Source organism: Microdochium trichocladiopsis, assembly GCF_020744255.1.
Source record: "Microdochium trichocladiopsis strain MPI-CAGE-CH-0230 chromosome Unknown B0I36scaffold_10, whole genome shotgun sequence".
NCBI lineage: Eukaryota > Fungi > Ascomycota > Sordariomycetes > Xylariales > Microdochiaceae > Microdochium > Microdochium trichocladiopsis.
This window is the reverse complement of record NW_025763553.1, coordinates 868,215-891,906: the sequence shown is the minus strand read 5'-3', so window position 1 is coordinate 891,906 and position 23,692 is coordinate 868,215. Positions and strand designations below refer to the sequence as shown.

At 56.9% G+C, this 23,692-nt stretch overlaps 10 protein-coding genes across 10 annotated transcripts; 6 read left to right on the top strand and 4 right to left on the bottom strand.

Annotated features, from left to right (window-relative positions):
• Positions 1–288: 288 nt before the first annotated feature.
• B0I36DRAFT_377061 (cytochrome oxidase assembly protein-domain-containing protein) lies at positions 289–2,046 on the top strand (the record flags this gene model as incomplete). Its single annotated transcript, XM_046160521.1, has 3 exons — positions 289–429; positions 550–854; positions 939–2,046. 3 exons carry the CDS (start codon positions 289–291, stop codon positions 2,044–2,046), a joined length of 1,554 nt encoding a protein of 517 aa, XP_046007187.1.
• A 922-nt stretch (positions 2,047–2,968) lies between these two features.
• Positions 2,969–4,935, bottom strand: B0I36DRAFT_333569 (uncharacterized protein). The gene is made up of 2 exons (XM_046155240.1): positions 3,243–4,935; positions 2,969–3,162 (listed from the first exon to the last, which is right to left on the bottom strand). The coding sequence occupies exons 1-2, from the start codon at positions 4,591–4,593 to the stop codon at positions 3,152–3,154; spliced, it is 1,362 nt and encodes a 453-aa protein (XP_046007186.1). The 5' UTR covers positions 4,594–4,935; the 3' UTR covers positions 2,969–3,151.
• Positions 4,700–5,416, top strand: B0I36DRAFT_27617 (uncharacterized protein). The gene has a single exon (XM_046151389.1). The coding sequence runs from the start codon at positions 4,805–4,807 to the stop codon at positions 5,315–5,317; it is 513 nt and encodes a 170-aa protein (XP_046007185.1). The 5' UTR covers positions 4,700–4,804; the 3' UTR covers positions 5,318–5,416.
• On the bottom strand, positions 5,255–6,165 carry B0I36DRAFT_27592 (uncharacterized protein). Its single transcript, XM_046151384.1, has one exon. It carries the CDS (start codon positions 5,983–5,985, stop codon positions 5,515–5,517), a length of 471 nt encoding a protein of 156 aa, XP_046007184.1. The 5' UTR covers positions 5,986–6,165; the 3' UTR covers positions 5,255–5,514.
• A 2,018-nt stretch (positions 6,166–8,183) lies between these two features.
• B0I36DRAFT_275423 (concanavalin A-like lectin/glucanase domain-containing protein) lies at positions 8,184–9,981 on the top strand. The gene is made up of 2 exons (XM_046151374.1): positions 8,184–8,539; positions 8,605–9,981. Exons 1-2 carry the CDS (start codon positions 8,446–8,448, stop codon positions 9,645–9,647), a joined length of 1,137 nt encoding a protein of 378 aa, XP_046007183.1. The 5' UTR covers positions 8,184–8,445; the 3' UTR covers positions 9,648–9,981.
• Positions 9,982–12,775: 2,794 nt separating this feature from the next.
• Positions 12,776–14,006, top strand: B0I36DRAFT_252228 (carboxy-cis,cis-muconate cyclase; the record flags this gene model as incomplete). The annotated part of the gene is made up of 3 exons (XM_046150669.1): positions 12,776–12,922; positions 12,987–13,095; positions 13,159–14,006. 3 exons carry the CDS (start codon positions 12,776–12,778, stop codon positions 14,004–14,006), a joined length of 1,104 nt encoding a protein of 367 aa, XP_046007182.1.
• Positions 14,007–14,900: 894 nt separating this feature from the next.
• Positions 14,901–17,774, top strand: B0I36DRAFT_367446 (ferric reductase like transmembrane component-domain-containing protein; the record flags this gene model as incomplete). The annotated part of the gene is made up of 6 exons (XM_046159466.1): positions 14,901–15,416; positions 15,490–15,881; positions 15,945–16,174; positions 16,243–16,304; positions 16,362–16,483; positions 16,553–17,774. The coding sequence occupies 6 exons, from the start codon at positions 14,901–14,903 to the stop codon at positions 17,772–17,774; spliced, it is 2,544 nt and encodes an 847-aa protein (XP_046007181.1).
• A 673-nt stretch (positions 17,775–18,447) lies between these two features.
• On the bottom strand, positions 18,448–19,237 carry B0I36DRAFT_367445 (uncharacterized protein; the record flags this gene model as incomplete). The annotated part of the gene is made up of 4 exons (XM_046159465.1): positions 18,448–18,527; positions 18,662–18,824; positions 18,946–19,079; positions 19,156–19,237. The coding sequence occupies 4 exons, from the start codon at positions 19,235–19,237 to the stop codon at positions 18,448–18,450; spliced, it is 459 nt and encodes a 152-aa protein (XP_046007180.1).
• Positions 19,238–20,337: 1,100 nt separating this feature from the next.
• B0I36DRAFT_333559 (uncharacterized protein) lies at positions 20,338–21,499 on the top strand. The gene is made up of 2 exons (XM_046155239.1): positions 20,338–20,821; positions 20,872–21,499. Exons 1-2 carry the CDS (start codon positions 20,450–20,452, stop codon positions 21,271–21,273), a joined length of 774 nt encoding a protein of 257 aa, XP_046007179.1. The 5' UTR covers positions 20,338–20,449; the 3' UTR covers positions 21,274–21,499.
• A 113-nt stretch (positions 21,500–21,612) lies between these two features.
• Positions 21,613–23,274, bottom strand: B0I36DRAFT_393224 (cytochrome P450; the record flags this gene model as incomplete). The annotated part of the gene is made up of 1 exon (XM_046161459.1): positions 21,613–23,274. The coding sequence occupies one exon, from the start codon at positions 23,272–23,274 to the stop codon at positions 21,613–21,615; it is 1,662 nt and encodes a 553-aa protein (XP_046007178.1).
• Between the last annotated feature and the right edge of the window lie 418 nt (positions 23,275–23,692).

Genomic DNA, 23,692 nt, shown 5'->3' with positions numbered 1-23,692 from the left:
CTGCCAGTCAGTCAGTCAGTCAAACCGAACCCTCCTCATCTGGGTCACGGCCGCAGGCACGGTTCCTGTTCTTGGCAGCTAACGCAGCTCCCCGAGAATCTCTGCGCTCGGCATCCGCAACGGGTGTAGCAGCAGCGGCTTTGGCACAAACTCTCGCGCTCTCTCTCTCTCTGTCTCCTCCGAGGGGTTCACGAAGCCTGCGGATCCAGGGAGGGGAAATATCAAACCCCCAATTACGTCCCAGCTATATCGACATCAACATCGACGACGACGAGGGGGGAACACACAATGGCGTTCGGACTCGTCCCCGCCTTTCGCCGCGCCGCCGGAGCCAGCAGCACCACCGGCACCACCAGCAAGGCTGCTACCACCGCGGCGGTGCTGCTGCGACGACCGCTGGTGGCCAGCACGACAGCGACAACTCCGTTTGTATGTCGCCAATGTCTGTCCACCTCTGCCTCCGCCGCGTCGACGAGGGCGGGCGTGGCCGGCCGGCCGCTGTCTGTTGTGGCTACGGCTGCGGCTAGACGTTTTGCAAGCACGAACAAGGCGGACACCGCGGCGACGACGGTAACGGCAACCTCGAGTGCTGGCAGTAATGGTAGCACGACGCTGCTGCAGAGCAAGACTATCCCTTTCCCGACTCCAACCGCGACGACGCCAATCGCCGTCGACAACAGCGTGGAGGGAGCGGCTTCGGCTGAGAGCCAGAGTGGCAGCAGCAGCAGCAGCAGTCGGAGCTCCTCGTTCCCTGATATGAGCTCACGCTCTGTGGGCTTGTGGCTTGTCGGTAGCGCTGTCAGCGTCTTTGGAATTGTCATTTTTGGTGGACTGACGCGGTTGACTGAGTCTGGGTATGTCTTTCCCCTTTGTCTCTCCGCCTCGACTCGTTCGTCCGACGTGAAAGCTTGCTGACCATGTGTCCCCGTGGGCAACAGCCTCAGTATCACCGAGTGGAAGCCCGTGACCGGATCTCTGCCGCCAATGTCCCAGGCCGACTGGGAGGATGAGTTCACAAAGTACAAGGCCTCGCCCGAGTTCAAGATGCTCAACTCGCACATGAACCTGGCCGAGTTCAAGCAGATCTACTTTATGGAGTGGACGCACCGCCTCTGGGGCCGCTTCATCGGCATGTCGTTTGTCCTACCCGCCGTCTACTTTGTCGCCCGCCGCCGCGTGACCAAGCGCATGGCGTGGACGCTGCTGGGCATCAGCGGCCTGATTGGCTTCCAGGGCTTTATCGGCTGGTGGATGGTCAAGTCTGGCCTCAAGGACGACCTGTTCGCACCCGGCAGCCACCCGCGCGTCTCGCAGTACCGCCTCACCGCACATCTCGCCACGGCCTTTGTCTGCTACTCGTGGATGCTCCTCGCGGGGCTCGGCGTCCTGCGCACGCGCCGGCTCGTCACCAAGCTCGAGCCCGCCGCCGCCATGGCGCACCTCGCCGCGCTGCGGAACCCGGCCCTCCTCCCCTACCGGCGCCTCGTGACCCTCCTCACCGGCCTCATCTTCACCACCGTCCTCTCGGGCGCGCTCGTGGCGGGCCTCGACGCGGGCCTCATCTACAACGAGTTCCCCTACATGGGGCTCGGCCTCACCCCTCCGCGCAAGGAGCTCTTTGACGACTTCTACTCGCACACGCCCGACCGGTCGGACCTCGTGTGGCGCAACATGCTCGAGAACCCGTCCCTCGTGCAGCTCGACCACCGCATCCTCGCGACCACGACCTTCTTCTCGGTCCTCGCCCTCTTTGCCTACTCGCGCCGCGGGCAGGCGGGCAAGCTCGCCGCCGCCATCCCGCCAGACGTCCGCAAGGCCACCCTGGGCCTCGTCCACCTCGTCAGCCTCCAGGTCGCCCTGGGCATCAGCACCCTCATCTACATGGTCCCCGTCCCGCTGGCCGCCGCGCACCAGGCCGGCGCCCTCGCCCTGCTCACGGGCGTCCTGATCCTGGGCCAGAGGCTCCGCGTGCCCAGGAGCACGCTGAGGCTCGTCCAGAAGCGCCTCGACCAGGTTGCTGGTGGCAAGCTGCCGCCGCGGTTGTAAAACAACAACAACGTCGATAACGTTAAAAGGTAAAGAGGAAGAAAAAAAAATTACCGCTCCGACTTCTACTTGTTAGAGAGAGAGAGATTCGAGACGATGGGGTAAGCGCCGAAACACAGACAGAAAGAAAAGAAAGAGACGAAAGAGAAGAAACAGGATATTGTACGAAAATCGCCGCCATTGGGCGCGCGCGTTCATGAACAAGAGGGAGACGGCAGGGTGTGGGGGAGAGCGGGAAGAAGGGATGTACCCAGACCGAGCACTTTCTGGCCTGGCACCGTTTTTCCCCCTTCCTTTTCAGAGGAAACCGCAGGTGTATACCTGTAAGAGGACAGATACCGTGAAACCCTCTTCCTCGAAACCAGAACCCCTCCAGAGATATATAGGACTTGAAAGCAAAGAAGACCCTTCTGTCAAAGCGGAAGGCGAGGACGAGGAAGAGGAAGAAGGAAGAGAACGAGGAAAGGAGAGACATTATGGTCCGTCCTCTCTGTATGTACGATAAAAAGATAGACCTGTACATATTACTGTACCACAAACACCACAATACAATACAGCTTCCCCAAGAAAGAAACGACTCACACACACACACACAGTCACATTCACAGCCATAAAGTGTCGAATGCCAAGAAAGCTGGAGAAGGGTATTGGTTATTGTTTCGCTGGGCTTTTGTGGAACTTTGGTAAGTTGAGTTCTATCACACCGGCTTGCTTTTGCGAACAGCAGGTGATGAGGCGAGCGAGGACACACACACACACACTTACACACACAACAGCCGATACCGCCGTCACTGCCTCCGCCGGTGCTGTCAGGGCACTTTCACAGTCCAGTATAGGGCGTGCTTGGACTTCCAAGCCAGTCAGTCAGTCAGGTCACTTCACACGAGGAGCTACTAAACATCGCAGTGTCGCTGGTCCCAGATAGGCTGATTTTACTGTATTTTGTTTCTAGCTGTCTTTTATTGTACGCCAAGTACGCCAAATAAGGGTTTTCTACCTGTGGCTTATCATCACTTCAGCTCTCATCCAGACAAGGCGGTTTCTCTTGTTTTTCTTCCTGCTGGAACATTTTCGTGTCGTCGGTGAAGCACTGCTGACTAGCAGTTTACTTGTGCGCTGTACAGCTCCATATTAGCTTTTGATGGTGAGCGAGAGAGAAAAAAATGAGCTGGCTGCAGCACGGTGCATTCACTTACCAATGCCTTCGATGGGGACCTTGGGCTCCTCGGCACCATCAGTGCCGACAGTCTTCTCCTTCTTCTGCTCGGGGTTCATGAACGGGAACAGCAGCACCTCCCTGATGCTGTAGTTGTTGGTGAGGAACATGACGAGGCGGTCGATGCCGAGACCCCAGCCGGCTGTCGGGGGCAGGGCGTGTTCGAGGGCGTTGAGGAAGGTCTCGTCGATGGTCTGGGCCTCCTCGTCACCCTGGTCCTTCTGCCGGGCCTGCTCCTCGAACCGCAGCCGCTGCTCGAACGGCTGGTTCAACTCTGTGTAGGCGTTGGCAATCTCCTTCTTGCACACGAAAGCCTCGAAGCGCTCGGTCAAGCCGGGCTTGCTGCGGTGGTCCTTGGCCAGGGGCGACATGATCTTGGGGTGCTCAATGATAAAGGTCGGGTTGACAGCCGTCTCCTCGATGAACTCGCCCGTGAGCTTGTCGAGCATGCGGGCGGTGGTCTGGGGTTCGGGGCAGTTGACCTTCATCTTCTTGCAGACGCCCTTGAGGAACTCGCGGGCCTCGTCGGTGTGGAGGTCCTCGGCGGCAGGGAACTTCTCGCCCGTGGCCTCCTCGAGGGCGGGGATCATGGACACGCGCCGCCAGGGTGCCTCCCAGTTGACGTTGTACTTCTCGCCGTGCTGGTTGGTGAATTCGGTGGTGTAGCCGCCGGTCAGGTGCTTGACCATGCCGGACACGAGCTCCTCGGTGCGCTTCATCAGGTCCTCGTAGTCGGCGTACGCCTCGTAGAACTCGCAGGTGGTGAACTCGGGGTTGTGGGTGAGATCGGCGCCCTCGTTTCTGAAGAGGCGGCCAATTTCGTAAACCTTGTCGTAACCGCCGACAATCAACATCTTGAGAGGCAGCTCGGGGGCGATTCTCAAGAAGACGTCCATGTTGTAGTCGTTCAGGTGGGAGGTGAAGGGCTTCGCGGTGGCACCGCCAGCAATCATGTTGAGGATGGGAGTCTCGACCTCCTCGAAACCAGCATTGTCGAGGTAGTTCTTGACGTACTTGATGATCTTGGTGCGCGTGCGGAAGGTGTTGAAGACGGTCGGGTTCATCATCAGGTCGAGGTACCGCTTGCGGTAGCGCTGCTCCTGGTCCTTGAAGCCGTAGTACTCGTCGGGCAGCTGGTGCAAGCAGGGCGCGAGCAGAACGACCTCGGTCGCAAAGACGGAGAGCTCGCCCTCCTCGCCCTTTTCGATCTTGGTCTTGGGTGCGGTGCGGCCGGCGTAGCCGACAATACCAATGACATCACCTCTGCGGATGTGGGTGTGCTGGTCCTCAAAGGCTGGCGAGCCCTCGCTGACTTCTTGCGCCTGGCACATGACCTGGACCTTGACGCCATTGTTGCCGTAGATGTCGTAGAAGAGCAGCTTGTTGCCAGAAGCACGCTTGTTGTATATCCTGCCAGCCACGCGGAGGACCTTGTCCTTGCTGTGCTCGCCAGACTTGAGGTGACCAAAGTCCTTGACGAAGTTGTTGAGGTCGTAGTCGCGGTTGAACTTGTGGGGGTAGGGGTAAGGGCTCTTGGACTCTATGAGCTTCTTGATGTTGCGGGACCGGATCTCGAAGTACTGCTGTTTGCAGTTATCAAGAGTCAGCAATTCAGTACAGTATTCCCACAAGGAACCCTTTGGGACTCACGTTAGGAGTCAGCTCCTTCTCCTCGGCCTCGTCGTTCGACTTCTTGGCAGCCTTGGGGGGCGCGGCAGCCGCCTTGTCGGCCTTCTTCGCATCGCGCTCGCGCTGCTTCTGCCTCTTCTTGAGCTCAGACTTGGAGACCTTCTCTCCAGTCACCTCGTCGAGGTGCAGGTTGGCGACCTGCTCGGTCGGGGGCGCTTCAGAGTCGGCCATGTTTGGGGATCGATTGCGTCTGCTTATGATGTGCTTCGCGCAATCGAATTGCTTGCGTCACGAACGAAGGTGAGGGGCACGTTTATCAAAAGTATGTCATGGATTTTTGCGACGATGGCGGGGCATTATTTTTTGAGCTTGAGTCACGCACATTCCCTGTCGCGGGGTAGCAGGCAGAGCGCCGATGCCGGGTAAGCTCATTGACTCACCTAAATGCACTTCGCTTCACGTGCAGATCTCTGTTTGATGCTGCTTTGGTCGCCAGCACACTAGTATCTTGCGCATGCATGTCATGGGCTGTCTTGATTGATCTGCGGTATCGAGGAAATGGGAGATGTTGTTGCTTCATCTCCAGTCTCACTGCCCAGGTTATGGTTGAACGGAGGCAGCACTTATTTCCAGTTCTGGCAGGTCAGATCCACGCCACTTACACAGGTGGATGCCAGCATCGGCTGCGAATTAGAAAAACGGCCCTGGGACATTCTGGATTTGTCGTTGGAATTCCAAATGACGGCAATGTAGCTTTCGACCGAAGACTGGCACAGCAATGCAGCCTGGGGCAATGACGAGTGCTGCAGGCAGACATCACGCCATTGTTGGGCCATGGTGAAGTTTTTGCCAGTTTGGTGCTGAAAGGCACCTCCGCAACACGGAGAACACCCACTGCTCGCTTGCGTCCAGGGAGGATGCAAGCCAGCTCTACGGAAATGTGTTTGTGAAGCGGTCCAAATAGCACAGTGGCAAAGCGGTATGTGAGCAAGAGACAGGCGAGGCAACAAGCGATCTGCCGCAATGATATCGCCGCCAGCATCGGGCATGTCCCGGAGAACACAGCGACTCGAGTCTCCGTGCTGTATCACCATGATCGAGGGCTTAGAACGAACGAAACATGACACGTTCCGCGGATATTTCCACAATGCCCAGGGCCATTAACTCAGATGTCCTGCTCATAACGTTATGGGCTGTAAACTCGAAACGGCACATGTGCAGCCAATGGCAGTAAGCCGGCCTCTGAGTGGCTGGGTGCGCGGAAACCGCATGAGACAGCCGTGTTTGAGGCATGACTCTCCGTGTCTCGAGTTGTCTGGCAGGGGCCGCATCTTTTGGCTGGCACTGGATCTGGTCGGCAGTGGGCCGTGTGCGCGCAAGACGGCGCAAGCGAAGGGGAGGGCCTGTCGGGCAGCCTCGTTCTATTGTTCTTTTGCTGCACCGCCCCCGGACCTCTGCCAGATGCGCCCTAGCCAGTGCCAGGAATAGCAGCGTAACGCCACCACCACCATCCACCACGGGCACTCGAAAGACGCCGTCTTGCCAAGGGTTGCCGGTCAGGGGACTGGCAACAAGCGGTGGATGGGCGGGAGCGGGACGGCCGGCAGCGCAAGCACATGGCCATAGATGGGTGATCACTCTCGAAGATGTCAAACTCGGTGGAGGAGGCGCCGGACATATTTCCTTTGCGCAAACCGCCTCGTGTTTCCTACCCGTCTTCCCCTGATTGCCACTTTGCTGGGTCTCCTGCTCCAGTTTGGACCCCTGCGCGACGGATCGTCTGACAGACTGGACGGGCCTACAAAGTAGTGTACAGCTCGTGATGGGGCCCGCACCGGCGAAAGGCGAGGGTCGTCCCTTGCCCTCCACATTCCGTGTCTGGAATAATTGGAACCTCTAGGATTCTGCTCGCTCGAGCGCAAAATACCTATGGCCGAGCGGCACCATGGGACGGGCGGCGGATGCATCATGTGGACGTGCGCAGCTGTCTGCCAACATAAGCCAAAATGGGGGATGGTGCCGAGGGGCCATAATGTGCGAGTTAGTAATTAGAATGCAAGGGGCCTAACAGTCAGGATCTGCGTCGCTTGCCGCACCATGCTTCGAGAAGCCCTCAGTGCCGTCGACACCCGTGGACGGCACAAGAGTCGAGGCGACCATGCAGGGCCAATCACAACAACCATGTCAGGCATGCTCGTATGGAACTGCACAAAGTTTAGTAGGTCGTGTTGGGCACTTTGGCTGATCCACAAGCGTACGAGACCGAAAGAAGCCCTTTGTGCGGCAATGGGGAGAGCCGCCCCAGAGTAGAAAGTCTTCGTCACGAGCGCCGTCGACTATTGATGCTGTCGAAATTGCGCAGGCGTGCGTCGCCTGCTGACGTCCTCACGGGGACCATGCCTAACGTACGCTAAGTAGCGCGCCAACGGCGTGCAGGTGGTGAGTCCGAGAGAGGCTGGGTGCTGCTTTTCCAACCACCATGAAGATGAATAATGGACACGGATCGCGACATGTGCTGGCGACTATTTCTGAGCATCATTGACTCATGATTTGCCTAGCATGACATGATGGAACGCATCTGTCTGGACCAGCGAATGCACTTGCATCAGTCAGCGTTGTGCTGGGGCTGTGCACTTTTAGACACGAAGCGGCGACGCACCAGCTTGCAGGCTCCACGGTTGTCACTTGAGGTTGGAATGGAAGGCTGAGTTATGCAACGTCACCCAGGAAAGAGGCGGGAGACCCTGAGCCAGTCCCAAAGCGGGCAAGGGACGGCGCTGGTTGCGAGGTCGCATCGCACGCCAACACGAGCCTGGAGCAGCCTTCACGGGGGGAGGGAATGAGGCCCATCTCGCTATGGGCTTGGGGGATGGGCCAATGCTGACTAGTGGCCAGCCTGGGGCCGGGCTCGAGACAGCCGGCCAACGCGGTGCCAGGCTCGCACGCGCTGATTGGCTGGACAGGGCGTGCCCAGCTCGCCCAGCCCACAAGCACGGCGCATGGGAAATAACAGGCGCCACTCGCTTGGAGCATTCCCTGCCCCTTTTCGGCCTAGCCCCGCGTGTGGCCCAGCCCCCTGGCCGCCCCAGGGCTGCTGGGGGGGAATACGGGTTGCCAGGTCCAGGGCTGCCCCTGCATCCACAAGTGCAACATGCACGCACGCACGCACGATGGATGGGTGCATGCCCCGGCCGGCTAGGCAGATGACCAGACCCTCCCGCCGCTGGCTGCGACGCCGCCCAGCCCAAACAACAAATAAAGGCGCCGTCGCCAGCGCCTCAGGGAGCCACATGGGAGATCCTTCTCTCTTTGATCTCTTGCTCTCTCCATCTCCATATCCTTCTTCAAACATCCTTGTTTCACATCGCCTGTACCTCTCGCTCAGACAGGCTCCTTCCTTCTTGCTGCCATTCTCCACCACTCGCTCAGCCTCGCAGCTTCCTCTTGCTCTCCGTACCAGGCCCTCTCTTAATATCTCCTAGCCGACTCAAAGAGGTGCCCATTGCCAATACTCTCTGCTGTACATCTTTCCACCACCACATTCAAAAGTCAACATGCTCTCCAAGTACATCTCCAGTGCGGCCGTCCTGGCCCTGGCCCAGCTCGCTGCTGCCCAGACTCACACTGACTGCAACCCCATGGAGAAGAGTGAGTAGACACACCTGGACCAAGTACTGGACTTACCAGAAACCATTGCTGACATTTCAAAACAGCCTGCAAGAACGACCCCGCGCTCGGCACCACCATCGACGCTGACTTCACCCAGGGCCAGAGCCCCTACTTCTACGAGTTTGCCGGCACCACCATCAACTACACCAAGGACGGCGCCCTCTTCACCATCAAGAAGGAGACCGATGCCCCCACTGTCGGCAGCCACAAGTACATCTTCTTTGGCAAGATCGACGTGACCATCCGTGCCGCCCCGGGCAACGGTGTCGTCACCTCGTTCGTCCTCCAGTCGGACAACCTCGACGAGATCGACTGGGAGTGGCTCGGCGGTGATGTCAAGCAGGTCCAGACCAACTACTTCGGCAAGGGCGACACCACCACCTACGACCGTGGTGCCTACCACCCGGTCGCGAACCCTCAGCTCGAGGACCACACCTACACCATCGACTGGACCAAGGACTACGTCAAGTGGTACATTGACGGTGCGCTTGTCCGCACCCTCCTGTACAAGGATGCCCAGGGTGGTACTCGCTTCCCCCAGACCCCCATGCAGATCAAGCTTGGAAGCTGGGTTGCTGGCCGCAAGGACGCCCCCGAGGGTACTGTCCAGTGGGCTGGTGGTTACACCGACTTCAGCCAGGGCCCCTTCGTCGCCTACTACAAGGACATCAAGATCACCGACTACAGCAACGGCGTCAAGGGTGCCAAGGAGTACGTCTGGGCCCCTGCCCCCAACAACGGCGCCTACACCGACATCACTGTCAGCACCAGCGGTGGTTCCGGCTCCGCTGAGGAGGGTGGTTCCGTCGCCGCCAGCTCCACTGCCTCTTCTGCTGCCGCTACCAAGACCTCGACCCTGATCACCAGCACCAAGTCTGCTTCTGCCACCAAGACGTCGAGCTCCGCGACTGCCACTGGCACCTCTTCTGACCAGCCCACCACCACTGGCAACGCCAACGCCATTGTCTCTGCCACTCCCAGCGGCGCTGCTACCCCCAGCACGTCGCCTGTCCCTGGCGCTGCCTTCAAGAACTCGTTCAGCCCCATTGCCCTGGGTGCTGCTCTTGTCGCTGCCATTGTTTTCTAAGTTATACCCAGAGACAGACCTGAGCGTGTTCGTTCTAGCGTTTGGCTTTTGTTCTTCAGCATTGCTACCTTTTGCTTCACGCGGTCCAGACAGCATCTCTCGTTGATGCGGCGCTGCGGCCGGCGCATGCGGTCAATGATTATGGCGTTCACCCGGAAAAGCTGCCACAGCCGAGCACGTCTGGGGTTGCGGGGATCGATGAGCGCATTGAATGTTATATAGGGGAGAGCGGCACCGATACTGGCTGGAGATACGCCCGTCGCGTGGCCTGTAGATAATGATACCATAGAGGGAGAAAAAAATGCTGCATTATTTGAACAAACATTATTACATCAACGTCTGGCCTGCAGGTTCTTGATTGATTTGTGCGACTATTCACCCCAGCTGATCTTGTCAACCATGTGTCACAACCACGCTAGTGTCCGCAAGCAGATTTCAGCTCGTGGTCCTTGCATGATGCCGTTACACGGCATTGGAGTGTGACACGGCACGTCGATCGAGCCGTCCGCTCGCAATCGCGGTGGGAAACAAAGAAAGAATGCAAGTGGCGGCCGCGCACAGCCCGACGGGTGAAGGCCCACCACGTCCCTTCAACTATGATGACCCCGGATTTTTTGGTGCCTTGCGCGAAACCACGTACAGAAAGGACCACCGCTTAACCAGCTTTGCACTATCGATCCGCAACGATTTGGGGGGGGGGACGCTGTTGATGAGATGTGCTTCGCGGTGCCGGAGCAGGAGGAGTATGCGCATCGAATTCACGGAGAATAGTCCTATTTCGTTTCATCGCCCGGCAATGCAGAAGGGATGCAAGATGATGGGAGGTCGTTGTGCTAACAATGCAAGTATCCGAGTCCACAACCACTGATGTTGGTCAGGCGTGGGGACTGGCAAGTGTGGTTCAGTGCCAGGGTCCTCTAGCGCTGGCGTTGGCGCTGGTGCGAGACGGGTTGGCCGCCTTGCAGGCAGGCAGGCGCGCGGAGAGTGTGCTCTGCAGGGAAGGGATCGACAGGGACGGCCGCCTGGCGCCGCTGACAGGAGAGAGAGACCTGCATGGCGGACAACTGTCACTTGGGGGAAGAGCGGGTAGCACGGCAGAAGTGGCCGCGCGCACAAAGCAACTATGCTCACTCACTTTGCATCCGGCCAGGCCTTTCTTTGGGCCTTGAATTGTTTTTGGTTAACTGTTTCCTACAATGCTGCTCTGTGAGCATGCGGTGGGTGGGTGCTGCTAATATGACAGAGCGATGGTTGATGCTGCTGCAAATGCTTCAAGCGGGATCAGGTGCACGGTTCCCCCCTTTTGTTGGTTGGTTGGTCGGTTGGTAGTTCCATGTCTCTTACTTTGGTCCCTGTTCCTGGCAGCACTATTGGCCCGCTCTGGTGCGTCTCGCACAGGTCCTACATAGTAATTAATGAGATGGTGCCATTTCACCTTACTTCGTTGATCATGGGTAGGGGCTTGGGATCGGACGATGTATGGGGCCGTACTTAGAGGCTGCTAGTCTGGTGGAAACCCTACCAACATGGAGACGGGAGGAGGGGCGCATAAGGACGAAATACTCGTATGCAATTCTTCTCGGGCAGAGCTGGGGGAAAGCGCAATTTTAAAAGAGGAGACAGATCCCATCTGCCAACACCGGTAAGCGCTTGGCGGCGATGTGCGAACGCACGGGAGCATGGTGACACACAGGTGCAGGATTTACGTACATCAAAATTGATATTGTTATTTTTTTTCAAAGCCATCGGCTTTACTTGTGAATGCAAGGTCCACGGCTGTTGGTCGACTACCGTGCGGTAATACGCAGTATAACATTATTGCACGACAACTTAAGCAAGGTGAAAAGACAATTCTCTGCTGGTCGCTTCGTCCACTGGCTTGCACTTAGTTTGAGTCATCTCGCTCGTGTTCCCCTCGAAGCGGCGGTTTGTGACCATGAGTGATGCCAGTGACAGCGCGCGAGCTGAACTAGCCATGGATGACGTGACGTTCCCCCTGTGCGTGCGTGTGCGATTTCTGCACTTCTTGACGTCTCCCCGGACCCGGAGAGGCGATTCTTCCGCGAGACATGCTGGTTCGAAGGTTCAAAGCGGTGCATGGGTGCCAAGTCCGCTGTTCACTTGGCAGAATGCGAAGTAATTTCCCTTCAGGGCAAGCACCGACAAGATAGTCATCCCCACACAGGCCCCGTGCCAGTAAGTATGAAGTTGCTGCTCTCGAGGTGTGCTGGTGCTTTATGCTGCCTGTGCATTTGCAAGTTGCACAAAACCACAAGACGTCGGCTTATTCAACTGAGTGGGTGTGCGGGTGTGCGCAGAGGTATGTTGTCGTGACCCTGCAAAATCAGCCAGCACGGCGCCTTCAGATGCAGACGCTGTCCCTGCCAACGATGCTCACCAACAACAAGTTATGATTGCGCTAATGTAATAAAGATGATTCGGCGACCAGGTAGATTCTAAACGACTTTTGCAGATTTTCAACTTTGTAAAGGTAGACTTGCAAGGTTGGTGCATCGAAGTCAGGTATGAGCAACTGTTGAAGGAGCAACGCATCGATTACTGCCATCCATGTTTCGTCATCTAGTAGCTATAAACCGAGCGGCTGGCTGCCGGCGGCAGGTCATTGCACCCGGTTGTGTTGAAAGCGCCGAGTATATCTAGTGTGAGCTCCGAGATGTTCAACGTAGCAATAATGAACGTATCGCAGCTACTAGTTAAGAACACGCCAGCGCTGCGTTAGCATGAGATGTAAATGCCCGTGAGAGCAAGTGGCCAGCCGGAAATACGCTTAGCCACCACATCTTTTCTAGCGTTCCGACGCCGGCTGCCGCAACCTCCCCGATTTGGGGAAGCCCCTCACCCCGCAGGCTCTCCCAGCGATTCGGAGCGGCAATGCGGGTCTGCCGGCGGAAACATTGGCCGGCTCAACATCTATCCTGCCACAGATCTTGAATTGCTTCATCTGACGTACCACAAACGAGTACTTGGCGACCAAAATCTGCTCGTTCCATTTGGAAACAAGCGAATTGATGCTCCCGACCAAAGCCTGGACATCAGCACCTCCATTGTTCAGACGCCTCACACACTTCACACCCGCCGCCCGCCGCCGAGGGCCGCATATCATCACCATGCCCATACACCACCTCATGGTCGGCACCTGGACGCCTCCGGGTGCCATCTTTACCTTTGCCTTTGACGACGAGAAGCTCACCCTCGAGCTCGTCAAGCGGACCGAGATCCCCCAGGACGAGCCCATCTCTTGGATGACCTTTGACGTGAGGCAGCCATTCCCTGGCTTTCGCTTGTAGGATGCACACTTACCCCGGATATTCTGAACAGCACAACAAGAAGAACATCTATGGCGCGGCCATGAAGAAGTGGAACAGCTTTGCGGTCAAGAGTCCCACAGATATTGTCCATGAGGCGTCACATCCCATGAACCACGACCGTACGCCACTCTCTGAGCTCGTTCCGTTGTGCCACATCAGCTAACCACCATGGGCGACGACAGCACAAGCCAGCCTGGCGACGACCAACACGCGCGCCATCTTCCTCCTCTCGGCCAAGAAGCCCCCCTACAATGTCTACTGCAACCCGTTCTACAAGCATGCGGGCCACGGCGCCGTCTTTGCCGTCTCGGACACGGGCAAGCTCGAGACCAACACGCAAAACTACGAGTACGAGCCCGGCACCGCCATCCACGGCATGGTCTTCGACCCGACAGAGACGTACCTGTACTCGGCCGACATGTACCGGAACAAGATCTGGGTGCACAAGAAGCGTTCTCCGGGGTCCACGACGGACGGAGACCTCGAGCTCGTGGGCGCGGTCGAGTGTCCTTCGCCCAAGGACCACCCGCGCTGGGTCGCCATGCACCCGACGGGCAACTACCTGTACGCGCTCATGGAGTCCGGCAACCGCCTGTGCGAGTATGTCATCGACCCGGCCACGCACCTGCCAGTGTACACGCACCACTCCTTCCCCCTGATCCCGCCGGGCATCCCCGGAGCGGACAAGGGCTTGTTCAGGAGCGACGTCTGCGCCGTGTCGTTTTCGGGCAAACACCTCTTCGCCTCGGCGCGCTCCAACAGCTTCGACGTGCAAGGCTACGTCACGGCGTTCCGCCTGCGCGATGTCGGGTCCATTGAGAAGCAGCTGTTTCTGAACCCGACACCTACGAGCGGCGGGCATAGTAATGCCGTCAGCCCGTCGGACTGGACGGACGAGTGGGTTGCCATCACGGACGACCAAGAGGGCTGGCTCGAGATCTACCGGTGGAAGGATGAGTTCCTCGGCAGGGTGGCCAGGGTCAGGGTGCCTGAGCCTGGTTTCGGCATGAATGCAATCTGGTATGACTAGACTAGGACGATTCCGTTATCTTGGCCATAACTGAGATCTATGTCTTGTATCAACACTGCTGGCGGCTGAGCGAAACCTTGGTTGTGTTTTCGATGTTAAGACATGGTCTGTGTGACACTGCACATGGGGTATGAAGCCCTTTTGGTCCTTGCAACCTTTGCACGGCTGACTTGCACTGTATTCGTGTAGCACAAAAGTACGAGCATTTGTGATGCAACGCATTTGAGGCGGTTCCCATGTCCTTGAGTTATCCAGCTTCTGTCTCAAGCATTGATCATTCATAGCATGAAGAAGGAACTCGACTCAATTCAGCTAATGCCCTGCCAAAATCACGGCCGTATTCGTGACCCTGGGGATAACAACAGATAAAAGAGCAGACCTGATCTAGTCTGTCGTGCACTCGAAAGGTCCAAAAAGCTATTCGTAAAGGTTTCAAAGTGTGGTGGGCGGCAGGCGCGGGGCACATTGGGCGGTGGAGTTCCGCCGGACAACGGCCGCCCCAGTCCGACCCGCGGGACTTGACGTGACAGCCCTGGAGTGGCATTCGGCTCAGTTACAGATGCGCCCTGCATGCCCGGGTGGGTGAGCATGCTGCTGCCCGCATCAGCTGATTGATAAGATTAGTTGGATCTAATCAATCTCTCCGCAATTTCTCTCGCAGCTGGCTCGGCTCTCGCCAGTCTACAGTTGTACACACACCTCCTCTCCTCAAACCCTCGTCGAGCCGCTGGTACAGACGCGCAGGTCCTCGCCCGCCCGTGCGCTTCCCTGTTCCGCAGACTCCGAGAGCGGGCTCACTTGGACAGCGTCCGTTCTAGTCTTGCTTGCTGTTGGGCTGTGCCTTCGTAGCTCTTCTCACATGCAGGCCCTCGCTCCTCGAGCAAACGCGCAGCAATGCCCTCCTCCCACCGCCACCAGCGCAGCGGCACCCGGGCGGCCCAGCCCAAGTCGGCCAACCGCCTTGCCGCCGCGTCTGTCCTCCTGCTGGCGTCGTCACCACACCTCGTCAACACCGCCGCCGCTGCAACAGTGTACCGTGATGCCCCATGCTTCGAGGCATGCCAGACCACGCTCAGGTCAATACGCTTCACTGACGCCGCCACGCCACCAGCACCACCGGGTCTCCGCCCGTGTGAGGGCAGGCTCGCTGCGTCGTCGTTGTTTCTATGTGCGACAGAGTACTGCACTGTCACCGAGCGGACCGCTGGGCTGGCGTTTGTGAACGAGACGTGTCACCGCAAGACGGGGGCGTGGCTGCCCCCATTGAGCATCATTGCAGATTACACGGACGAGGATGTCGCGCGGCTGCACCGGTTCGAGAGAGAGGATCTGAGCGGCGGCAAGGATCTGGTGTTCGATGAGCCGGTGTTACCGTCGGAGACGTTGTTAGGGCTGATGCATGATACCCTGGTGAGTTATTGATGCCAAGGTGGCAGTGTTTATGGGGAGAGAGCACAAGCTGACACCGATATGTGATGAACAGGCGGCATGGGCAGCAGTATGGAAGAAGCACTTGGAATATAGCCTTGGGCTGTTCGTCTTTTGGACGGCAGTAATTGCCATAGGCCTGTCCTATCGGTTTCTGGGCAGGTGGGATCGCCATAAGTCTACCAAGCGTAACGGCTGGATCCCACTTGATGACTCTGAAGATGAGGAGCTTGGTTCCTCGTTCAAGTCATCAAGCAGGACGAGCCTGCCACACCAGTGGATTAAGCGATACATCACTATCCCTGCAACGTTTGGCCAGAAAAGCTCGCAGTCGTTTGGCTGGTACACGGTCCCCCCTCGAGTCCAGACTCTTACCCTCGCGACCTTTGTCGTCATGAACATCGCTTTCTGTTGCCACGGCTATTGGGTATTTCCGGGTAACATGTAGTAAGTCAACCCGGTCAATTTGAACTCTACAACGACGGCTGGCTGATTGCTAAATCTATAAAGCTGGGCCGATACGCGCACGCAGTGGCTGCGTTATGTGGCTGACCGCACCGGCATCATCTCGTTTGCCAACTTCCCGCTTATCTGGTTGTTCGGCATGCGCAACAATCTCCTCATGTGGCTCACTGGGTGGGACTTCGGCACGTACAACAACTTCCACCGCTGGGTGGCGCGGGTGTCTACGGTACAGGCGATTGTCCACTCTGTTGCTTACACCATCCAGGTGTTTGACAGTATGTCACTGCGTCACTCTTGATTTTATTTTTGTGAAAAGATCTCGCTCACACATGCGTACTTGTAGGCTCTGGCTGGGATGGTTTTGTGGCCTATTTTGACGAGTTCTTTTGGTGGACTGGGGAGATCGTGAGTCGTCACCTACCCTTCTATATCTCCTGCAAAGACGCAGCTAACTTGGAACAGGCGACCATCCTAATGAGCCTCCTTCTCGGCTTGTCGCTCTTTTGGTTCCGGAGGAACACGTATGAGCTGTTTCTGATAATCCATATTGGCTTCTCCGTCATCATTTTGTACACAATGTGGGCGTAAGTTCAACAATTTCTCTCTACGCAACCATGATCTTCTGCTAACCGTTGCCCTTAATGCGTGCGCAGCCACGTCACCATCTTCAACGGCCGTTTTGACCCGCCGATATGGACATGCTGCGCAATCTGGGTGGCAGATCGTATCATGCGCATGGCCCGCACGATATCATTCAACCCCCGATTCTGGTCGACCATCGCTGAAGCCACATATGACTCCGACGCAAACATGGTGCGCGTGAGTGTGCCTGCATCTAGGTCGCTCTATAAGCCCAAGCCAGGGACATTTTACTACCTCCATGTGCTCAACGACAAACGTTTCTGGGAAAGTCATCCTTTTACCATGGCCAAGCTGAGCGTCGTCGCTGGAGCTTCTGCGACAACACCAGCAATGTCCGACGAGGAGGATCACCTGCTCGCATCACCTAAGCCTGCTGCACGATCCTTGGGCAGGAGGCACAAGAACAGCAAATGCAAGGATGCATCGACCATGAAGTTCCTCATTAGACCATACGACAGCTTCACGGGCCGTCTGCGAGATTCTGCGGCTGCGCTGTCTGAGATGGGCCCGCTTGGTCCAGTACCTACTCGTCTGCGCGTACTAATTGAGGGACCGTACGGGCACACCCAGCCGTTCGAGAGATACGACAACTTGTTGTTCGTAGTTGGCGGCAGCGGGATTGTCGTGCCACTGGCATACATAACACAATTGCTACAATCATCTCCAGTACAGTCAGAACAGTCAGCACAAAGAGGGCACCGAACTCGACGGCCCTCAGCGGCTTCTATAGCCTCCCATCTGTCCCGGCACGCCAACAGCCGGACCCGCGCGATCCGCATCATCTGGGCCGTGCGCGAGTCCGCGCTCGCGGACTCAGTGCTCCGCGACGACTTTGATCAGGACGTGCTTGCCGACGAGAGGCTCAGCATACATGTATATGTCACCAAGGCGCAGCCTCACAGCGACGACATACTCCTCCAGCAGCAGCAGCAGCAGCATGACGAAGGTGGCATTACTTCATCGGTCACTGACACAGCCACGACAAGCGCCCCCAACGTCAAGATTCTCCACGGCCGTCCTCTCGTGCCAGCCGAGATTGACGACTTCGCCGCGGACTTTTCGCACGGCTCGCTGGCAGTGGTTGCGTGCGGACCGGGCAAGATGGCAGACGACGCGAGGCGGACGGTGGTGGACATGCAAGGGGGCGGCGGCGGCGGCGGCTTGCTCAACGAGACCAAGAATTTGCAGAAGAGGAGAACGGTGGATTACTTTGAGGAGAGCTTCAACTGGTGAAGCCCCTTGATCTTTTCCTTCCTTTCGCATATTGTGTTGCATTCGTGGATCATGGAAAAGTAGGTGCATCTGGCATTGCATATATACACGAGCGTGGTCATTGGGTCAGCTTTTTGGGAGGATTCATATCTGGACGCAGCGCTTGATGCTGCATAGCATATTGGAATAGCGACGGATTTAGGGTAGATGCATATATTCGAGTATACAAGATCTGGGCGTTTGGTACTGTGTTTGGGTAATGCGATGTTTATACTCGCAGTCTGTGCATACTTTGTGGTCCACGTCCCGTTGTTCATTAGAGGCATTAGGTGTGCATCAGCAGCCTTCCTTACTTATGCGGGACTTTTTGTCACGAGTTGGGTATCGATTCAAGTTCAATCGTCTACGATGGGAAGACTTGGGCTGTGGCAGCTAGATCGTCATCCATGGTGCCCGGTCACTTGCGTTGTTTCTTGAGACTGATTATTTCCACATTGCACAATCTGTGTGTTTTTGAAGTACACTGGAAATCCATTCAAGCTTTGCGGTCCAGTCCAGAACAATGGCACTCCGGTCCGAATCTGCCTAGCGGTTTTCCGACACTCGTCGCCTTTTCTTTTTTGTTCTTACAATCTGTCTTCATACGTCATGGTTACAGTGTCATGACTCCTTCTTACGTTACTGTACACGCGCTCTAGTGCTTGAGCTTGGCGGCAGCCTTGGCCAGGTCGGCAAGAGCGTCGCGGCGCTTGAACTTGGCATCCTGGATGACGCCTGTGCGGGAGAACAGGATGTGTTGTGGTTAGCCAATTGCTTTTTAAATGAAAAGAACCCATGGGTGTAATTCAATGGCTGGGTGACATATGGAACCCCGTGTACGAATGGAAGCGGCCATGGGACAAACATACCGGCATCGGCGTCGCTAGAGAAGTTGCCGGTCCACTCGATGTAGGTGCTGCCCTCGGCCTCGCCAGAGGTGACGGCGTAGAGGCGGATGGTGGAGAGGACAGACGAGTAAGTCAGCTCGGGCTTGGAGGTGATGATGCTGTAGGTGATGTAGTGGTTGATGGTCTGACGGCCGCAATTCTTGTGTTAGTCTATGGGTGACCACGATTCTCGTGCAGCAGGCACATTCGCAGACATGAGGATGATCTGTCTCAGCTGGGGGTGGCTGGCCTCAAGGTAGACATACGCTGTGCTCCTCCTGCTTGACCTCGAGCTCGGTGCCGTCGGTAAAGGTCCACTTGACGACGTCGGTCTCGTCGCTGGTGCCCTTGACAAACTCGCTGGACTTGAGGGCGGACCAGAAGTCGCTGAAGTTCTGGACTGTTTCGCGGTATAGAGCTATTTAGCAATGCTGATTCGAGGGCGCCTTTGGAAACCGCCGAAATTGGAGACTTACGCTTGATGTGGTGCCAGACGGCGCTCAAGGGAGCCTTGATGACGGCCGACTCGACGACGGAGGTGGAGGTGGGAATCGACATTGTGTGATTATGTGGTGCAATGAAGCTGGCGATGCGAGAGTTGTTCTTTTGCTACAGCCGTATGTCCAATTGGTTCCGTTATTGACTGTGAGCTTCTCAATATTCAGAGTTGAACAGGGCAGAAGTCTCGACGGCGATGTGAAAAGTCTGGAGTACGTCATGAGGGGCGCCCAGCTCAGCTGCGGGGGCGCGAGCTGGTGATTGGTTGTAGCTGTGAAGCTGTCTTGGTTGCTCCTTCCCGCATGCGGGAGGCCATGCAAACGGTGCTTGCTCACAGGCTCTCCAAATTGCGGGAGCAACTCGAATTGAGCTTGGTCTCATTTTGATTCGTGCTCGCATCATGTGCACGTCGCCCCGGCAGTATCCTCGCCTTCACAACCTTCGCCTTGGGGAAGCAGATTTCATTCTTTCTCTTGATTTTTTCTGCCACATCGAGCCTCGACTTCCAAGGGTTTTCAAGGGTTTCCGCTCAACTGAATTTGCACGGCACTAATTTAGTGTCCGTAAGGGTCCTCGATGGGGCTCTGCCGGTCCAGAGAAAAACCCTTCACTACCTGAAATCCACAACGAAGGAGGCTCAAGACGACCTAAGTACCTGAGGTCTCTGGAGGGTTGGCATGCCCGTGACATGTACACTTTGTACAATGCTGACAAGCATGCAATCTTCGCAGCCGGTAAGGGTGACAATCGCGCCGCAGACCATGCGAGGATGCACCACTAACAGCAGGCTCGACGATCAGCACCAAGAGAAGACAGGTTCCTTATTGAAATCCCACGATGGTCGCATCGAGAAGAACGGACGGGCGTTTTGCAATCAAGACTCGGAAGATTCTCCCGTCCTCGCGACGACGATTTGAGATTCCGCACCACTACACTGGATTCGAGATGGCAGGCAAGCAGCACAGTTCCCATCGGGCAGCCGAGAAAGTCCCTGGACCCTGGTCCCGCAGTGCCGCGAAAGCTTGATTGGGGTTTGCAGGGCTGCCCTATTGGCTAGCACCTATATTGGCCCAAGGGATTGGCGGTCATCTACCCCAGACTGGCTAATTTGCTCGCGGCACTTACACCTCCATGGCCCCAATGTGGCCTGTTTGGGCCACGGAGCTTGCGCTGGCAACGACCTGCGGGACAGGGCAGGTAGACGACAGCCTGATCTGAGACTTGCTATAAAGATCGACTACGTTGGCAACAATTGGGCTGCTCTGGTCGGCAATGCGCACACTTAACCTTCCACCGCCTCCCACCGCCACAATGAAGACCTCAGCACTTGCCACCTTGTTCCTGGGCCATCTAGCCGCCTGTGGCACTGTCCTTTGGGACGGCCGCTTCAACGACTTCACTTCCGCTGCAGACCTCGACAAGTGGTCTTGGTCAAACCAGGTCGGCCCTTACCAGTGGTACATCAAGGGCAACGGTCCCACTTCCGAATATGTCAGCCTGTCCAGCAGCTACAAGAACCCGGCCGACTCGGCCTCAAAGCAGGGCGTCAAGATCAGCCTGACCAACTCGGCATACTGGAACGGGCAAAATATGCGCCGGACCGAGCTCATCCCCCAAACCAAAGCGGCCATTGCCTCCGGAAAGGTCTGGTACCACTTCAGCATCAAGCGGAGCAACACCAACCCCCCGCGCAGACGCGAGAGCACCAAATCGCCTTTTTCGAGAGCCATTTCACCGAGCTCAAATCTGGCTGGCTGAGCGGTGCCAGCGGCACCACTGACCCGGCCTTGCGCTGGATGGTTGGCGGTGTCACCAAGTGGAGCGTCGATTGGGCGGCCGATGTGTGGCACAACTGCGCTTACGAGATTGACTTCAACGCCCGCACCGTCGGCTTCTGGCACTCGACGGGCTCTGCCGATCTGGTTCAGACTGTTGCTCCCGTCAGTGCATCGCCTTCGAGCAACGGTGCCGACTGGCACTTGGGGGTCCTTGAGCTCCCTCGCAGCGGGTATGCCGACAGCAACGAGGACTTCTACTTCAGTGGAGTGTATATTGAGAGCGGCAGTGTCACCAAGTCCGTCACAGGTCCCAGCTGAGCGAGAGGCCGCCTGTTGAGTACATAAATTCGCCTATCAGTGCAATAGCTGAAGCATAAGTTGCACCCCACTCCGTAGAGTGAAAATGAAATAAGCACCATTGTTTTTGTGCCTACTCGACTGAAGGAAAATGACATCTGTACAGCGGGTTGTGCCGGCATAGCGTGGGCGGCAGCGTTTGTGCCTGCTTGAGTAAACCGAAAGCAAATTTCAAGCTATTGCAGAAGATGTGTATCGAGACTGTCGTGTGCGGCGTGAGTGTCTGCCACCCTCTTGGAAGAATTTTGCGTTGCGCTCTCCGTTAAATATGATGGTGCCATGTGCTCATAACGAAGCTCCTCAAACTCGGAAGGTACCGAGAAGAATCTGTACATCCTTTTCCTGGCGATCCCACTCGGCTTCGATGGTCTTCGTCACCCAGTCGCCTCTTGGCCGCAGCACAAGATTGCAGGCGGCCGGCAAGACCATGAACCCTGACGCTTCCATCGACATTAGGTCTATCTTCTTGTCATCAGCAGCTCGAATGTCGAAAGCCCACAGCAGTACGGCAGCCTGCAGGAACAGAGCATCGAGAGCGACTCGCTGGCCCAGGCAGCCACGTCGGCCCTGCCCAAAGACGGGTATTGACAAGTCGGCACGGAGGCGCCTTCCCGTGGAAATGTCGCTGTCCATGTCGTCCTTCTGCAGCCACCGCTCGGGCAGAAAGTCCTCGACGTCCGTCACGCTATGCCCAGCACTGATGAATGGTGTGTCACGCCCGATCGACCATGCGTTGGCCACTATGGACACCCCCTTGGGAACATGGACGCCATCGTACTTGTCCGCTTCGCCCGTCCGTCTGGGAATCGAGATGGCCGCAATCGGACGCCATCTCATAGTCTCCGCAACAAACGCATCAATGGAGGCAAGCTGGGACCTGTCCGAAAACCTGGGGAGGCGGTCCTGCCCAACAACCGCATCAAGCATCCCGTGGAGTTTCTGCAGCTCATCTGGATGTGTAGCCGCAGCCACCAAGAGCCACAATGCCTGTCGCGAAACCGTCTCCATTGCTCCTTCGACACTTGTGGCCAAAGCATATGCCAACTCAATTTCAGACACCGGTCCGTCAGGCTGTCCCGGCCGTGCTGGATGCTGACGACCGACGTCCATTTCGTTGGCGAGTACAGTGTCAGCCTGACGAGCAGCGTTCCAGCTTGGACTAGATCGCGCCTGTCGTAGGAGACTTGTGTTGAATTCGCTCTGGTCTTCAAACATGGCCTTTGCAGCACGGCGCCATGGAGACAGAAAGAGCGGGAGGTGGCGCAGAGCTGGAATCAAGTCGACAAGCCAGGGATTTGCTGCCAGTCCAGCCACTTTGTGATGCTGTGCAAGCAGCCGCTTGAGGATCGGGTCCGTCGTAGTCGGGACTCGAATGCCGTAGTGCAAGGCGAGCACCGTGCTTGCCATGGTCCTCTCCAGCGGTGGATGGATCTCATCGCGACTCAACACGGAATCTTTTGTCGCCTGCAGCATTCTCACCAGGTCGCCCAGCAACTGGCGTACTTCGAGGTCCATAACGGCCTGATACCTGGGAGCAGCAAGAGGGCCAAGGCTAGGTGTCAGGATTCGGTGGCGTCGCTTGAGGTCATCGTCATAGTCGTGCATCAGGGTGAATTTCGACTTTCCGGGCTGCTCGACATTGGTCAGCAGCTCCATTGACACTGATGACGGCCTATTGTTGCAGTGTCCACCATTCCGACTCAGAAAGTAGGCGGCAGAATCGACAGTGTTGAGGAGAACGACGGGGACCAGGGTCCCAAAGAGCAGATTTGCCGTGGCCACGGGCCCATGGCGGGCACCCCAAGCATTCCAGTTCAACAGCGGTCTGTCGGGAGGTGACTTGTGCAAATCACCGACCAACGGCAACTTGGATGTGGACGGCTTGAGTCGACGTCTCCGATTGAGCAGCGAGGCGATGAACGTGGCTAGAAGCAAAACCACAAGATATCTTGACCTCGCCATTTTTCGATCCTGTCCGACAACTAAACCCGGAGTATGATACAGGTGACAGACAATAAATCAAGGAAACAAACAGAGTGTGAAGACCTCTGTCTCGAAACTTGCCCACCACAGCTTCTATCCTCCTGGGACAATCCTGGGCTGCCCACGAAAGACACGCTGCCCAACAAAAGCGGCATACTGCATTGGGAACCGACCGGCACCAAGAGCAGAAGGTTTGAATTTCAAGCTGGCAAGAGGACATCATGATTCTATGCCGGTTAACATCATCCTTCGGCCCCGTGACGCACACCAATGAAGATATGCTCAAAAGATTTGCTTCCATTGGACGATGAAAGTGTTGGGCACGATCCGGCCAGGAACCCTTGGACAACAGCCTGCGGTGACGGACTGCCTGGCCAGTCAACCCCCTGTCAGGCGT